Source organism: Geotrypetes seraphini, chromosome 5 (genome assembly GCF_902459505.1).
Source record: "Geotrypetes seraphini chromosome 5, aGeoSer1.1, whole genome shotgun sequence".
In the NCBI taxonomy this organism is placed as follows: Eukaryota; Metazoa; Chordata; class Amphibia; order Gymnophiona; family Dermophiidae; genus Geotrypetes; species Geotrypetes seraphini.
Window position 1 is genome coordinate 213,191,728 of NC_047088.1, and position 17,047 is coordinate 213,208,774.

The window sequence follows — 17,047 nt, forward strand, 5'->3', positions numbered from 1 at the left end:
ATTTCCCTATTTGTCCCAGGAGGCTCACAATTAGAGAATGACACGGTGACAAAATTCATCACCGTTCCCGTCCCCGCGGATAACCGCGGGAAATAATCCCTTGTCATTTTCTAGTGTCTATTTCAACCTCAGTCCTTCTACACCAGCATTCTTCAAAGCAAAGCTTGCAGGTCAGTGGTTGTGGCCATTCATACTCTGATTCTTCCCTCTCTCCTTAAAGAATGACATGAAGATGGTTTCCCGCGGTTATCCGCAGGGACGGGAACGGTGATGAATTTTGTCACCGTGTCATTCTCTACTCACAATCTAACTGTGGTACCTGGACCAGTGGAGGGTTGCGTGACTTGCCCAGAATCACAGGGAACAGGCTGGGATCATATTCACAACCTCAGGGTGCCTTGGCAGCATCTCTAACCACTAAGCCACACTTCCCCTAATCAAATGAGGAGAAAGAAAGATCTTGTGGAATAAAGTAATTGGGTAAGAGAATCATGGGAAATAGGAGGAAATACAATGTTTTATGGGAAAGAACAAAGGTGAAAACAGGGAAGGGAGAGAGGGTTCCGCATGTTAAATATAAGGTACAGTTCTTACTCAATTCTATGTTTGTCAGCTAATGTGTTAATTAGTGCATGCTAAGCATCAAGCCGCTTTGTCTTAAACCTTTCTGCAATGTTGGACCGTATATTTACCTTTGTTGCCAATTATACTTTTTCTATTTTTGTAGCTGACTTCTAGCCCGCTTGAAATGAAGTTGCAGGAAGAAAGGGCTGGAAAATAACAGTGCATTCAAGAACTTGGCTGGATTTTATATAAGCACAGAGGTCTCCCTTCCTTTCTGATGTATGCATGTGCTCCAGTCAAATACCCTCATTTTTTTACTTTAAAAATTACCATTTTGCCTCTGGTGTTTTCAGGAAAGACATTTTAGCTACACACTAGAGAATGGCACGGTGACAAAATTCATCATAATTTATAAAAATAATAATCCCATGTCATTTTCTAGTGTCTATTTCAACCTTGGTCCTTCTACACCAGCATTCTTCAAAGCAAAGCTTGCGGGTCAGTGGTTGTGCCCAATTACACTCTGATTCTTCCATCTCTCCTTAAAGAATGGCATGAAGATGGTTTCCCGCGGTTATCCGCGGGAACGGTGATAAATTTTGTCACCGTGTCATTCTCTACTACACACAACATTTTTTCCCCCAGTTTTGGATTACAGTGCATAAAAAGCCGGCACTTTGCAAATTGACACTGAGTCATGCTGCATTCCCTGTACATACTGAAGAGAACTTGGTTGGCTGTTGCATCACTGTGTCTCCTAGGTGTGGGTGGTCCAAAATGATGCACATTTTTGGCCCATTAGGACAGAGTAAGGTTGCCAACCCCCATTTCTTAGCCTTTGTGAACATAACTTCCTTTCCCTTTTCAATATTGGTAGAAGGGGGCTCAGAATAGAAATGTGTGCAGTGGTTGCCCCCTTTGTACCCCTGGCTAAGTGAAGGTCTCTCTTACTTCCATCATTAATTAGACTTCATTCCCTGCTAAATGTGAGATCTAGATCACAGCTGTTATATAAGCTGCAAATAGGTCCTAATATATTTGACTGGACAGCAAGCTAGCTTAAATTTTGATTGTGGCATTTCCCTTTAGATTATACAGAAATGATTAATGATGATATTAATTGATGCTGTTTATGGAAGCAATGAATGGTGAAAAATAAATAATGGCATGCTTTGAACACTAATGCATTCCATTTACTGTTTTGGTGGGGTATTTTTTAACATATAATAATTTTAAGAATAGGAAATTAAGGATAATTCAGAATACAGCTGTTCGATTGATTTTTGGTTTAAAAAAGAATGACCATATTAGTCCATATTATCATTTATTTCATTGATTACCTTTGGAGGCAAGAGTATTATTCAAATTTTCCTGTATCCGCTTTAAGCTGATATCGGGATTGTCTCCAGCTTACCTTTTCCTCATTGTGTGTTGCATAGACCATCAAGAGAAACTAGAAACTTCTACTTATTTGCTTATCCAAAAATTAATGGGTGTAGATATAAGACCTTCTTAGATAGGACCCTAGCATTTCAAGCTGGTAGGCAACAATCTTGGTTAGGTAAATGTATTCAGCAAGCTTTGTTATCCTATTGCTGTTTTCGGAAATTAATTAAGACCACTTTGTTCGATAAGTTTATTACTTAATGAGAGTTTTATTATTGAAATTCTATTTTACAAATATTTGTATTTTTTACTGTATTATTGTATTTCACTGATTGTCCAGCTCTTTTTAGTGTAAACCGCCTAGAACTTTTGGTTATGGCAATATGAAAGAATAAAGTTATTATTATTATATAGAATAATACATATTCCATACAAGGAAACAATCCTATGTGGTAGCCATTCTTTTTTTTTGTTCACTTCTTGACTAGTTATGAAAAACGATAGATGATAGATAACAGTAAAATAATGCCATGTTATAAATGCATGGGGGTGGGCCTCTTTCGATTGAAAGGAAGCTCCAGAACAAGGGGCCAAAAGAAGAGTAAAAAGGAGTAAACTCAGAAGTTCTCTCTATAAAGACATTTTGGGCTCCTTTTACAAAGGCACACTAGTGGATAAAGCGCGCGCTAGCTGCTACCACCTCATCTTGAGTAGGTGGTAGTTTTTCGGGGAGCGCGCATGCGCTAAAAACACTAGCGCACCTTTGTAAAAGGAGCCCTTTATGTGGATGCATGGAATGGCTTCTCGGGGGCCTTTATCGGCCGTCCTTTTTCCATTTATTTAAGAGCAGATATCGAACAATAAGATGTATAGTGCTTTTCACTTTCTTATATTGCACTCAAAAGCAGATGTGACAACATGGTTGATATTTGGTGGGTTTTTTGGGGAGGTGGAGCAGGAGCTTTGCACATAGTTGAGAGATAACTTTTATCATATTTCAACATCCAAAGAATCTAAAGGTTGATCCCACAGATCCTGTCACTTACCACTCTCTCTCTCTCTCTCTCAATTGCTTTTTTCCCAGTTTACAGAGAAAATGGTAGTTCATCAGTTCAAATTTTTTTTTAAATTGTGTTGTTGTTTTTTTAAGATAAAAGTAGATCCTTACATCCTAGACCAGGGGTGGGCAACTCTGGACCTCAAGGGCTGGAATCCAGTCGGGTTTTCAGGATTTCCCCAATGAATATGCATTGAAAGCAAATAGATCTCATGCATATTCATTAGGGAAATCCTAAAAACCTGACTGAATTCTGGCCCTCGAGGACCGGAGTTGCCCACCCCTGTCCTAGACAGATGGGTTTTAGTTCTCATTATTGTACTGAACATACTTTTCTTTTTTTTGTGCTCTTACTGAGTTCATCTGCATCAACAGGGATCAATGTTGTGATGTGCTTTTGATTTCTTTAACTCTCTTGACAGTGTTTGGCCTTGTGAGCCACAACATTATCTTACGAAGGCTTGAAAGATCTAGGGATTACAGGGACTGGTTTTGTCATGGTTCCAATCATACTTACATAATAGACTGTTCCGAGTATCTTGGTTATCTCAGCCAACTGAGCTCAATTGTGGGAAGTGCCTCAGGGCTCTGTTTTTGGACCTGTCATTTTTAATATCTTTTCAGCCCTTTTGCTTTATTAGCACAGTCCCTAGGAATCTAATTCTATGTTTATGCAGATGATATTCAATTATTTTTTCCCACTTGAATCCCATTCTAGTGATGTTCTTCAAATACTTTGGGTAAACTGGATTTATTGGCAGAGTGGCTAATTCAAAACAGACTAAAACTGAATAATTCTAAATCTGCGGCCTATCTTTTCACTTGTTTGGGTTCCTCTACTTTGTCCGGTTTACCTGATGTCCAGGAAACCCCAATTTCATTACAAAATTCTGTAAGGATTTTGGATGTTACATTTGGCACAGGGTTGTTGGGTTTTTTTCCTCCCCATATTTCAAGTTTAGTCAGGAAAACGTTATTTATCCTATGCCAGCCTCAGACTGCTCATTTGTTTCTTGACATCTCCTCCTTATGTTTACTCATTCCGTTATTAGTCATAGCCAAACTGTATTTTTGTAATTTTTTTTTTACAAAGTTTATCTCGGCATAAAATCAAAAGATTACAATTGTTACTCTGTTGCTTATTGAAGAGCCTTGGCTTCCTTTTATTAAGAATATAAGAATAACTTTACTGGGTCAAACCAATGGTCCATCAAGTCTGTTCCCACAGTGGCCAATCCAGGTCCCTAGTACCTGGCCAAAACCCAAAGAGTAGCAACATTCCCTGCTACCGATCCAGAGCAAGCAGTGGCTTCCGCCATGTCTTTCTCAATAACAGACTATGGACTTTTCTTCCAGGAAATTTTCCGAGTCAATCCAATGGTCCATCAAGTCTGTTCCCACAGTGGCCAATCCAGGTCCCTAGTACCTGGCCAAAACCCAAAGAGTAGCAACATTCCCTGCTACCGATCCAGAGCAAGCAGTGGCTTCCGCCATGTCTTTCTCAATAACAGACTATGGACTTTTCTTCCAGGAAATTTTCCAAACCTTTTTTAAAACCAGCTACGCTATCCGCTCTTACCACAACCTCTGGCAATGCGTTCCAGAGCTTAATTATTCTCATTCAAGATTCTTATACTTGCATATCATATCCTCTGTATTAGAAAAGATTGCAAGCCGTCATTGATACAAAAGCAGGCCAACGCATGATCTTAAGAGCTAAGGGTATACAAACTTTTGAACAGGAACAGTTTAGTGCAGGGGTGCCCACACTTTTTGGGCTTGCGAGCTACTTTTAAAATGACCAAGTCAAAATTATCTACCAACAATAAAAATATATATATATACACACCGAGTGTACTTTGTATTTATGTTTTTATTATACAGCCCCCCTCCCCCGAAGGCCTGACCCCCCCTGAAGGTCTGCACATTCCCCCTCAAATGTTGACTCCCCCCCTGAAGGCCTGCACTACCCCTTGAAGGACTGCACTCCCCCCCCCCCAAAGGCCTACCCTCCCCACATCCATTTACCTAATTCCAGCAGGGAGCAGTCTGCAGAGAGGATCGCTGGTACTTCAGCGATCCTTGCAGGTTGCCATAGGCCTCAGGAGCTGTCTTCCCTCTGCCCCAAGCCTGTCTCTGACTTAGAGGAGGGGCAGGACCACGGCAGAGGGAAGACAGCTCCTGAGGCCTATGGCAACCTGTAAGAATTGCTAAAGTACCACCTGCCACCGGCCGTCTCCCATTCGTCCCCTTTGGAGATCCCCACAGGAATAAGGAAGTTAAATTAATAGAATACTTAGGCACAGAAAAACAAAGAAATACTTCCAAGAACTGCCCCATAAGAACTGCCTGTCACAATGCTCATTAGTGGAACTGAATAAAAGACAAGTACAATGGATTTAGAAGGGGGACGATCCGCCCGGGTGCACGGCTTGGAGGGGTGCACAGCCGGCCAGGTCCGGGTCATCCTGCCTTTCTTTTCCCCCGGTCCGCGCTCGGGGCTTGCGCCTGCCTGGTCCCGCGCCGACGCTCGAATGGTGCCGTCAACTCCCGCGAGTCTCGCGATAACCAACAGCACCATTTGGGCGGCGGGTGCAAGCCCCGTGCGCAGACCGGTGGAAAGGAAGGGCAGGAGGACCCGGACGGCTGTGCATCCCTCCAAGCCGTGCACCCGGGGCGGGGGCGGACCGCCCCACCTCGGTACGCCACTGATTGGGAGGCCGATTTTGGGGGTTTTAAAATTGTATATCGGGCAGCATTAGGCCTCGCTCTTACCTCAATCATTACAGGCACTTCTATTTCTTGTGATGCGCTGAGCTCTGTCCCCCACCGACCTTCACCCCGCCCTTCCAGCACTCTGATTGGCCAGCGTTCTTTAAGAGGCAGGCCAGTCAGGAGGGGAAAAAAAGAGAAGGGAAGAAGGGAACCTGCTGTGCGATCGACTGGGGTCGCCTGAGCGAACGACCTGTCAATCGCGATCGACGCGTTGGGCACCCCTGGTTTAGTGTTTCCTCTATTGCTATGGCTTGTTTAATGATTGTGCTATTTTGTGATGCATAATGGTTTAATTTGAAACGTTTTAAAAATAAGAGATGTGCTGTATGAGCGCTCATGTTTTCCACAAATGGTGCGCATCGTGGATAAATTCTGCCAGAGGTATCTAAATTTATGAGCACAACTGTATATCCTGGCTTCCAGCAGTAAAGCATGCCTGCTTTATTCAGTAGTTTTCAAGACTGTGAATTTTCTTGTGGCTTTTATACATTCTAGACTAATGCTTTCAATTCCAAACTCAAACCCACCTTCTAAGTACCAATCTTTCTTATCATTCCCTCTGTAATTCCCTCACTTGAGCACAGTGTATTGGCGCAACTTCTTGTCCAGTTTCTGTCTTGACTAGATTGTATCAAGAAATAAATAAACACGCTATCAAAAAACACTATAAATAGAGTTAATGAAAAACCTTACAGCAGTATTTTTTGATAGCGTGTTTATTTATTTCTTGATGAATCATTTTTTCATGCTTCCGTTTTTTTGGAATTTTGTTTCTTCCCCTTCTATTTTTGACTAGAATGTAAGCTCTTTTGAGCAGGGACTGTTTCTTCTGTGTTTTGATGTACAGCGCCGCGTATGTCTAGTAACGCTAGAGAAATGATAAGTAGTAGTGGCAGTACTAGACTTCCCTCTGTGGACAAATGCAAAGTGATGCACATTGGGATGAATAACCCAAATCACAGTTACCAGATGCTAAGGTCCTTGGGCGTTAGCCCCCAAGAAAATGTCATCATAGACAATACAATGAAATCTTCCTTTCAAGGTGTGGCGGGGGCCAATAAAGTAAACAAGATGCTAGGAATTATTAAAAAAGGGACGATTAACAAGACTAAGAATGTTATAATGCCTCTGTATCGCTCCATGGTGCGACCTCACCTGGAGTATTGCGCTCAATTCTAGTCTCCTTATCTGAAGAAAGATATAGCAGCACTAGAAAAAATTCAAAGAAGAGTGACCAAGATGATAAAAGGGATGGAACTCCTCTCGTATGAGGAAAGACTAAAAAGGTTAGGGCTCTTCAGCCTGGAAAAGAGACGGCTGAGGGGAGATATGATTGAAGTCTACAAAATCCTGAGTGGAGTAGAACAGGTACAAGAAGATCGATTTTTTGCTCCGTCAGAAGTTACAAAGACTAGGGGAAATACTTTTAAAACCAATAGTAGGAAATATTTTTTCACTCAGAGAATAGTTAAGCTCTGGAACGCATTTCCAGAGGTTGTGGTAAGAGCGGATAGCGTAGCTGGTTTTAAGAAAAGTTTGGACAATTTCCTGGAGGAAAAGTCCATAGTCTATTGTTGAGAAAGATATGGGAGAAGACCCTGCATGCCCTGGATCAGTAGCATGGAATGTTGCTACTCTGAGTTTTGGCCAGGTACTAGTGACTTGGATTGTCACCGTGAGAACAGGCATGATGGACCTTTGGTCTGACCCAGTAAGGCTAATCTTATGTTCTGAGCCCCCTATGTTCCAGAAACTTTTAGTAATTCATTTACACTTAAAAGTCTAACTGGACTTTACTAGGTGATTCTGTTTTCAAGGTTGTAGCGCCTACAATTTGAAATGCTTTACCTCGTGATCTTCATCTTGAAAAATCCATCGTGAAATTCAAATCTGCTTGGATTAGTCTGTCATTGGGCTTTGCTGCTACCCTCCCTTCCTGTTGTATCTTATGGTAATTTTTTAATTTTATTTTATGTTTAATACGTTTTGAATGTATAACCAAGAACAATCCTGTGTAGAGTAAAGCTGGAAATAAGATCTTACAGAAAGAAAAAGAAAACAATTTATTTAACCGTCCAAAAATGGAAGGGAAAAAATTAAATTTAAATTTAAACCAGCTCAAGTTCACAAACTAAGGGAAATCCAATATCATTAGAGGACAAAAAAGGTAAATAAATAAAAAGGAAAATACAATTGTACATCCTATGGTAACTTAATACATTCTTTTTCATTTTTATATTTGATTGTATTGTAAGAATTTATTATTTTTATTATCATTATCCATTCATTAATTCTGTCACTATTACACAAACAGGCCATATTATACTCTGTTAATGATATTCAAAACTAGTTATCTTTAACCATTATCTCTATTCCGAGTTCACTGTATACTGGAATGTTCATTGTCTTTTGATAACTTTGTTCCCTGTGATATCCATGGTTTCTTGACATTGTAAATCGCCTTGATCCTTTTTAGAAACATAGAAACCTGATGGCACATAAAGGCCAAATGGCCTATCTAGTCTGCTCATCCACATTAACCATTATCGCTTTCTCTCTCTGAGAGATCCCAGGCCCTCTTGAATTCAGATACAGTTTCCATTTCCACCACCTCTTTTTGGAGACTTCCACACATCTGTAAAAAAGTATTTCCTCAGATTACATGGAGCCTATCACCTCTTAACTTCATCCTTTGCCCTCTCATTGCTGAGTTTCCTTTCAAATGAAAGAGACTTGACTCATTTACATTATGTAGGTATTTAAATGTCTCTATCATATCTCCCCTCTCCCGCCTTTCCTCCAAAGTATACAGATTGAAATCTTTAAGGACTCCTTTTACGAAGGCGCATTAGTGGTTTAACGCGCGTAATAGCATGCGCTAAACTGCTAGCCACTACCGCCTCCTCTTGAGCAGGCGGTAGTTTTCCGGCTAGCACGGGGGTTAGCGCGTGATGAAAAGTCACACGGGTTAAAGCCGCTACTACGGCTTCGTAAAAGGAGCCCTAAATCTGTCCCCATACATCTTATGATGAAGACCACATACCATTTTAGTAGCCTTCCTCTGGACCGACTCCATCCTTTTCATATCTTTTTGAAGGTGCAGCCTCCAGAATTGTACACAATATTCTAAATGAAATCTCACCTGACTCTTATACAGGGGTATCAATACCTCCTTTTTCCTACTGGCCATACCTCTCCCTATGCAACCTAGCATCCTTCTAGCTTTCGCCGTCACCTTTTCAACCTGTTTGGCCACTTTAAGATCATCACATTCAATCATACCCAAGTCCCGCTCTTCTGTCATGCACATAGAGCGATCCACAAATCCTAGATTAGATTGTATTGTAAACTATTTAGATATATCTTTATTTGTGGTAAATCAAAGATGAAATGTGAGAACGATCTTACCCTAGAGAGAAAATAATATACCCTCTCTTTTATGAACGCATAGAGTGGGTTTTAGCACCAGCAATGGCAGTAACTGCTCCAACGCTCATAGGAATTCTATGAGCGTCGGAGCAGTTACTGCCACTGCCGGCACTAAAACCCGTGCTATGTGTTTGCAAAAGAGGGGGATAATTAGGTAAAACGTCTTCACAGTAGTTTACTCATTCAAACACTGGGGCTCTTCCTCAGGCGTCATTGGCAATCACATGGGCATATGTTGTGTATGAAGTCATTCATGCATGCTGGACTGGAGCAAAGTGTGCTGGGGGGGGTAACAATATTTATTGGCTATTCCTTTTCTTCAAGTCTCTTTTCTGATACTTTGTAGAGATCGATATTTATTGATTGGGGTTTATTAACTGCCTTAATGAAGAGATTCACCTGGCAGTTTACAATTGAATAGTAGTCAGGTACTCTAAGCATTTTGTCTATATGTCCTGGTGAGCTCACAATCTAACTATGGTACTTGATTGAAATAGCCTCCTATCACTATAGGGTTCGAGGTTAGGGGGAGTGTGTGGCGCAGCGGTTAAAGCTACAGCCTCAGCACCCTGTGGTTGTGGGTTCAAACCCACGCTGCGCCTTATGACCTTGGGCAAATCACTAAGGGTTCCTTTTACTAAGCTGCGATAGCGTTTTTAGCGCGTGCTGAATTGCTGCACGCGCTAGACCTTAACGCCAGCATGGAGCTGGCGTTAGTTCTAGCCACGTAGCGTGGGTTTAGCGTGCGCTAAAATCCTGCGTGCGCTAAAAACGCCATCGCAGCTTAGTAAAAGGAGCCCTTAATCCTCCCATTGCCTCAGTTACATTAGATAGATTATGAGCCCACCAGTACAGACAGGGAAAAATGCTTGAGTACCTGAATAAATTAATGTAAACCGTTCTGAACTCTCTTGGGAGAACAGTATAGAAAATTGAATAAATAAATAAATAATGATAGAAAAATAAAGGGTCATCTATGTATCGAGACTGTTCAGCAATAAGTAAATTTTTATTGTTTTTACTCATTTATACTTATACTATGCAAGCAATTCCTATGAGCGTTGGATCTAATACCACCGCGGCCGGCAATAAAGAAGCCTCATGCGGCTTCGCAAAAGGAGGGGTAAATTTCATACATCGGCATTCCGAGATTTTATTTTGTTTATAAAATTTGATGATCAAATGTTTTGCAATGGAATCGTTTTAAGACAATTTGCATGAACATAAAACCACCCTTCCCCTTAAGCTATAAACAGCAGAAGGTGAATGGTTCAGCTTCAGCCCAGTTCTCTGTGTTAACAGTTGGTTTTTAAGAAACTATTCACATGTATGTACTGATTCAACATTCATCCAGAATAATTGAGCATTTTGCCGTCGTTAGGCTGCTGTCTCTGCCCCAGTATAACCACTGCATTCTTTCCTTTTCAGCAGCCAATTGTGCCAGCTCACCCAATGGCTCCTCCAAGCCCCAGCACCACCAGCAGTAATCACAATAGCAGCAGCAGTAGCAGCAGCTGTTCAGGATGGGATCAGCTCAGTAAAACAAACCTCTATATTCGAGGACTCTCTCCCAACACCACAGACCAAGATCTTGTAAAACTATGCCAGCCGTAAGTACTTCATTTTTTTTTTTTTTTTACAGATTTACCCCCCCACCCTTTTTACTAAACTACGATAGCAGTTATTAGCACAGGGAGCTGTGCTGAATGCTCCCGACGCTCATAGGAGCATTCAGCGTGGCTCCCTGTGCTAATAAATGCTATCGCGGTTTAGTGACAAAAGGGGGAGGGGACTGGTTATACAGTTCATAGAAGCACTTCAGCGTGTTGGGCGGTTGGTCACCTATTTTGTATTAAGTAAAAAATATAAAAAGCATTTTAGGTGATTACCCACGGCTCAGTCCATAGTGCTCTGGGGCATCAGATTTTGGTTCATGCTGTTTATCAATATTTGGTTGAAAATGTCTGAGAAACGAGTAACTCCATCAAGTACAGGAAAGAGAGAAGGCAACTGATGCTCTTTCCATGATCCCTGCTAATAGTATAATGGCATTGAGGGATCATCAGTGATGCGGCACAGGGAAGGCCCCTGCAGGGAAGGCCGCAAAGCAGCCTGTTCAGAGTGCTGCTGCCGCTGCTGTTTGGAGCAGAGGTATGTCAGTCTCACGGGGGGAGGGTCAGCGGGGTTCTGCTACCCAGGGGGATGGGAGGGATGCTGCGTAGGGAGATGGATGGGAGGGTCAGTAGGGTTTTGCTGCGCAGGGGGGATGGGAGGGAGAGATAGAAAGATGCTGCACAAGGGGATTGGTGACAGGAGGAAAGATGCTACACATGGGGGGGTGGGGGAGAAAGGAAAAAGAAAGAATTGGGGTGGATGACAGGAAGGGAGAGATGATCGTTGTACATGAAAAAAATAAGACATCCTCAAAAATAAGCCGATGTGCGTTTTTTGGACCCCAAATTAATATGACACTATCTTATTTTCGAGGAAACGCGGTATAATGGCACTGAGGGATCATCTTCGAGGAAATACCCCTCTAGCCCTTGAGAAAAGCCAGGATTATGGGTGCTGTGGAGAGGGAAGAAAACATAAGAATAGTCTTACTGGGTCAGACCAGCGGTACATCTAGCCCAGTATCCCATCTTCATGGTGGTCAAACCAGGTCACAAGTACCTGGCAAAAACCCAAATAGTAGCAACATAACATACTGACACTTCTGCAGATAATGTGGATGCAATTACCACTCTCTGAAGAGAAGGTATTAAGTGCATCCATGATATTTTTGATGTACCCCCCTGGAGTCTGACATTCCTCATACAGACCTTCTATTATTTGTTAGCTTGATCTAGAGCTGTATTACCATAAGATACTAGTAAAGGTCTGAGGCACCGTTTTGAGCCCAGGTCAGCAATAGGCAGGAGTATCCAGGGACCACCCACCCCCTTCCTCATTTGACCTCAGGGAACCCCTAGTAAGAGCTGGCAGGAGGCTGTTGTGCATGGGAGGATATTTGGATGGATGTTGGGGACTGTTGGAGGGGTAGACGGTTCAGTTTTGTACTTGCAACTCCTTATTTATTTTGCTGATAAAGTGGATACAGCTGAGTTATTGGTAATGCACTTAACGAGCAGCAAATATTGTCTTCCCTGTGTGGGTAAGTATATGGTCATGGACATGTATTTCATTCTGCAACTAATGCATAGGGAACTGCTTTATAGTAAATAGGCTCCAAGGTTTAATATACTTTCAAGTTCATCCAGGGAGGACTGCTGTTGAGGTGATCATGCTTGCTCAGTTTGGTTATGAAAATCTGTGAAGAAGGGAGGGGTCTGAAAACTAATTGAAGGGGGTAAAAAGCTGCGGATTTGTTTAGAGTGTCTTGTTTCTTGCACCAGCCTTGAGTCAATTCTAAAGGGAGCTATTTTTAAGAAAGTAATAATTTCTTAAAACAATTTAGCTGCATTTCAAATGAACTTCTAGTGTTTTGAAATTAAAGTACTATATACACTCGAATATAAAAATGGCGCAAAATGGGGATCTCAGCTTATATTTGGGCCATCGATAACTCACAGCAACCAATAAGCGAGCAGCCTTGAATGGAGCAGGAGGGCAGGAAGATTGCTCCTGCTGCATGCATTGATTGGTTACCAGGGACCTGAAAGGTATATGGGGGAGGTGAGAGGGAGGTGTGGTTGTCAATTTCGGCAGGCACAGGAGGCAGAAGGGATTCCTCCTGTCCCGCCCACCGCGAGGTCGTGGGGGAGATGGGGGGAGGATGTGTATGCATAGGGTTTTAAAAAAAAAAATCCGCTGGGACGGGAGACGGGGGATTCCTCATATCCTGGCCCACCACTGGCCCACCGGGTCCAGTGCCAGGGCCCAGTGGAAGCCTTCAAGGCATCGGGAGGGAGGAAGATGGTACAGGGTAGTGAGGGGGGGGACAGGGTGCAGAGCCTGGCAGGGAGTGAAGGCAGGAGGCAGAGTCTGGCAGGGCAGGGAGGGAAGGGAGCTGGGTGCAGAGCCTGGCAGGGAGTGAAGGGGGCTGGGTGCAAATCCTGGCAAGGCACTTGAATATTAAGCTCCTGTCTTACAGTCAAGTCAACCATTTTTCATCCTTTGAGGGGAGGAATGGGGATCTCGATTTGTATTTGGATCGACTTATATTCAAGTATATACGGTACGCCTTGCATCTAATTGGCTAGTAAAAATATTGCATTTTCTGAGGATAAATCGATTGCTAAAACTCAGAATGGCAGTAGTCTTTGAAGGTGACTTTGCAGGACAGATCCATTGAGCCAATTAGTGACTCGAGACTCCCTGCAGAATCCTCCTTCTATATAATTGCTATAGCATCATTGCCAACTAAGAGTTTTTGAGTTTATATTTACGTCTATGGAGTCATTTCAGTTACAGTGCTTCTTGAGGTTTTCCTACGCTAAAATATATTAGTAAACAATCGCAGGAGACAAGTGATTTATTTTTAAAATCCTCTCTCCTGTCTTTTCCATGATTCATTGTTCAGTGTGCAATGTACTCCTCCAGGGTAATACTTCAAGCATCAACTGACTTTCAGAAGTACAAGAGAAATATTTCAGTGCTCTGTGCTCACACATCATTTCAGATTCAGTAGATGTTTTGAATTGACTTGAGTTCAAGTGTGTTCCTTTAACGTTGACACTGTGAATCTGTGTGTTGCTCGGATGTCCACTGTTGGCAGGAGCAGCTCCTACATAGAAAGGTTTGACAGTTTTAAGTTTGAAACCCCATCCAAGCTGATTACAGAATACCGCTAAAGCCCATGGTACGATTTAAAGAATGTGAGCTAGCTACTTTAAAATCAATGATTGTTAAAAGTTTGGGATTTTTTTTTTTTTTTTTAATGTGATTGAATTTGGAAGTATTGTAAAGTTTTAGAAAGTCAGTGTCTTTGTTACCTTTTGAAATTTTCTCTTGTGATTTAATGCTCCTTAATGTATAATGCTTTTGACTGTGCTGCGAAAAGTATTGCCTGGATTTAAGGCTCCTTTTACGGAGGTGCGCTAGCGCGCGCTATAGCACACACTAACCGAAAATCTACCGCCTGCTCAAAAGAAGGTGGTAGCGGCTAGCGCAAGGGGGTAATTTAGCGCGTTAAGGCCCTAGCACGGCTTTGTAAAAGGAGCCCTTTAGTATATTATTATTTTCTTTTTTCTTTTTTTAAATTTTGTATCTCACTTGCTGCTCAAGAGTAATCTTTCATTTAAATGTGAAAATTCAATAAATATATTTTTTTAAAGGAAACCAAGGGGCTCTTTTACTAAGCTGTGCAAAGAAATGAGCTTAGCTTGCCCTTACGTAGGTCTTTCCCATTCACTAAGCTCATTTCTTGCACAGTCATGAAAAAGCCCTTTTTGTATTTGTTTCAATCGTGGCCATGTGCTAATGTTACCATTAGCATTCGTCCATTTAAATAAAATTAACACGGAGTTCTTAACACATCCTGTTTAGAAAGACGTAAGAGCTCCTGCATTAAAACTGCGGCAACCAATGAGTGTGCACTAATTGCATGCACTAAGGCCCTGATTCTCATAACGCCGCTCTAAGTTGGGCGGCGGCAGGCACCCTGTTTGTTTTAATTGGTGATAAATGGAACAGTAATTAGATTGTAAACTCCTCTGAGTAGGGAACATCTATTATATGTTGAATGTACAGCACGGCATACACCTTTCAGCACTATAGAAATAATAAATAGTAGTAGTGGTAATTGACCGCATCATTTAAAACCAATTAAAAACATATTAGGAAAAAATGTAGGCGCCTAGAGGCACCTACAAAGAACAGCGGCCATCTCCTGTCCATAGAGGTGCCTACCAGCGCCTACATCGAAAGTAGGCGTGTTTTATGCCGGAAGTGGACATAGGCCCTGGTAGACGCCTCTATGGATGTGATTCTCGTTGAAAGTAGGCACTGGAAATGTAGGTCTGTAAAACCCTGGCCTACATTTCCAGTGCCTACTTTCAACCTGACTGTGATTCTGTAAACGGCGCTATTGCGTGATTGACATGTGAATGGCGCTGCTTTTCTGGGCGGTTACGGATAACAGTTCTGTTTATAGAATCCGGGCCTAACTGGTTACCATTTCCATGCCCTTGACAAGCCCCTTCACAAAAAATGCTGGGGTCCTTTTACTAAAGCGCTCTAGCCATTTTAGCACGCGCTAAATACTAACGCATTCATAGACTATAATGAGGTGCTAGCATTTAGTGCGCATTAAATGGCTAGTGCACCTAAGTAAAAAGACCCTATAGTAGAGGTCTGAACGGGGATCGCGGGAAACCTACGGGTCCCGCGGGAATCCCCCCTAACCCACGGGACTCCCACGGGGACCCCCCTCTAGCCAACGGGACTCCCACGGGGATGGAAAGCTTTGGAAGCAGGGTTCATCCATATAATATAATGGACACGTCAGCCTTAGTAAAAGAGGGGGTTTATAAGTTAATTACCTGAACAGAAAACAAAAAAAGGGTTCCACCAAAGAGATTCCAAAAGGAAAACAGCAGCGCAAACATAAAAGAAACTGTGGAACTGATGATCCTGTCAGAAGTAATTGCTGCTTTTTATGGGGACGGGCGAGGATGGAGGTAATTCCTTGCGGGGATGGGTGTGGATGGAGAGGATCCTGATGGGGACGGGTGGGGATGGAGAGGATCCTGACGGGGACGGGTGGGGACGGAGAGGATCCTGGTGGGGATGGGTGGGATTTCTGTCCCCGTGCAACTCTCTACCACATAGTGCACTAAGCATGCACAAATGCCCAAAGTAACACAGGATACTTTAGTGTGTCCTGTGTTAGCCGTGGGTTAATGCCTAATGCAGCTTAAAAAAGGACTCTTAAGCTGTTTGTGTCTGAACTTTATTAAAGGTTGTCATCTTGTGGATGACTTCAGAAACAAAAATGCAGTTGATACATCTGTGTATGTCATAAAGGAAGACACATGAATTTCTCCACTCAGACCTGGAGACAGTGTCCTTTGTTCGTTGATCGCCCTGTTTAAAAATAGCCCAAAAGGTGTCGGAAAAGAGTTACAAATTGTACCTAAGGTTTCCAAGCTGATAGTTGTGCTAAGCAATATTTTATGAAGCTGCTTTTCTGTTGGGAAGCAGTACATGCTCCCTACTAGTGAATGGTATTAGGGAAAGAGCACCGGACATAAGACTCCTACCTTTGTTAATGCACATTACTGAGAGCAAAATCAATTTAATGCACAATAATGGGCATTGGCTATTGTTAAAACGTTTTAGCACAGGTCCCATTGAATGCAATGAAATCTAGTTAGTAATAACTGGTGTGACAGGAAAATAACACTTCTTAACGGTAGCCCATATCAATAACTTTATTTATTTAATTTGTTTTCTGTTTCGTTTTCCCCAAAGAGCTCAAAACGGATTATAGATTAAACATATATAAAATATACAGGTTATGACTAGCCATAATTACAGTACAAGTTTATGATACAAGTTTTATCCTATCTCGATACAACTATTAATTATTTCTGTACTGGGGGACTAATACCACTATACATAATATACAGTTTATAGGTTACAATTTGCCATAGTTATCGTAAGAACGTAAGAATTGCCGCTGCTGGGTCAGACCAGTGGTCCATCGTGCCCAGCAGTCCGCTCACGCAGCGGCCCTCTGGTCAAAAGATCAGCGCCCTAACTGAGACCAGCCCTACCTGCGCACGTTCTTGTTCAACAGGAACTTGTCTAACTTTGTCTTGAATCCCTGGAGGGTGTTTTCCCCTATAACAGCCTCTGGAAGAGCGTTCCAGTTTTCTAGCACTCTCTGGGTGA

The 17,047-nt window shown here is 42.3% G+C and overlaps 1 protein-coding gene across 5 annotated transcripts in view; it reads left to right on the top strand.

Moving 5' to 3' along the window:
- Positions 1-17,047, top strand: part of RBMS1 (RNA binding motif single stranded interacting protein 1) — a 457,592-nt gene that overhangs the window by 226,267 nt on the left and 214,278 nt on the right. For 3 of the 5 annotated variants that reach the window (XM_033944639.1, XM_033944641.1, XM_033944642.1), the window contains exon 2: positions 10,640-10,821. In XM_033944639.1, coding sequence (XP_033800530.1) covers positions 10,640-10,821 — 182 coding nt within the window. The remainder of the gene's footprint in view (positions 1-10,639; positions 10,822-17,047) is intronic. The other 2 variants (XM_033944640.1, XM_033944643.1) reach the window with 1 other exon arrangement.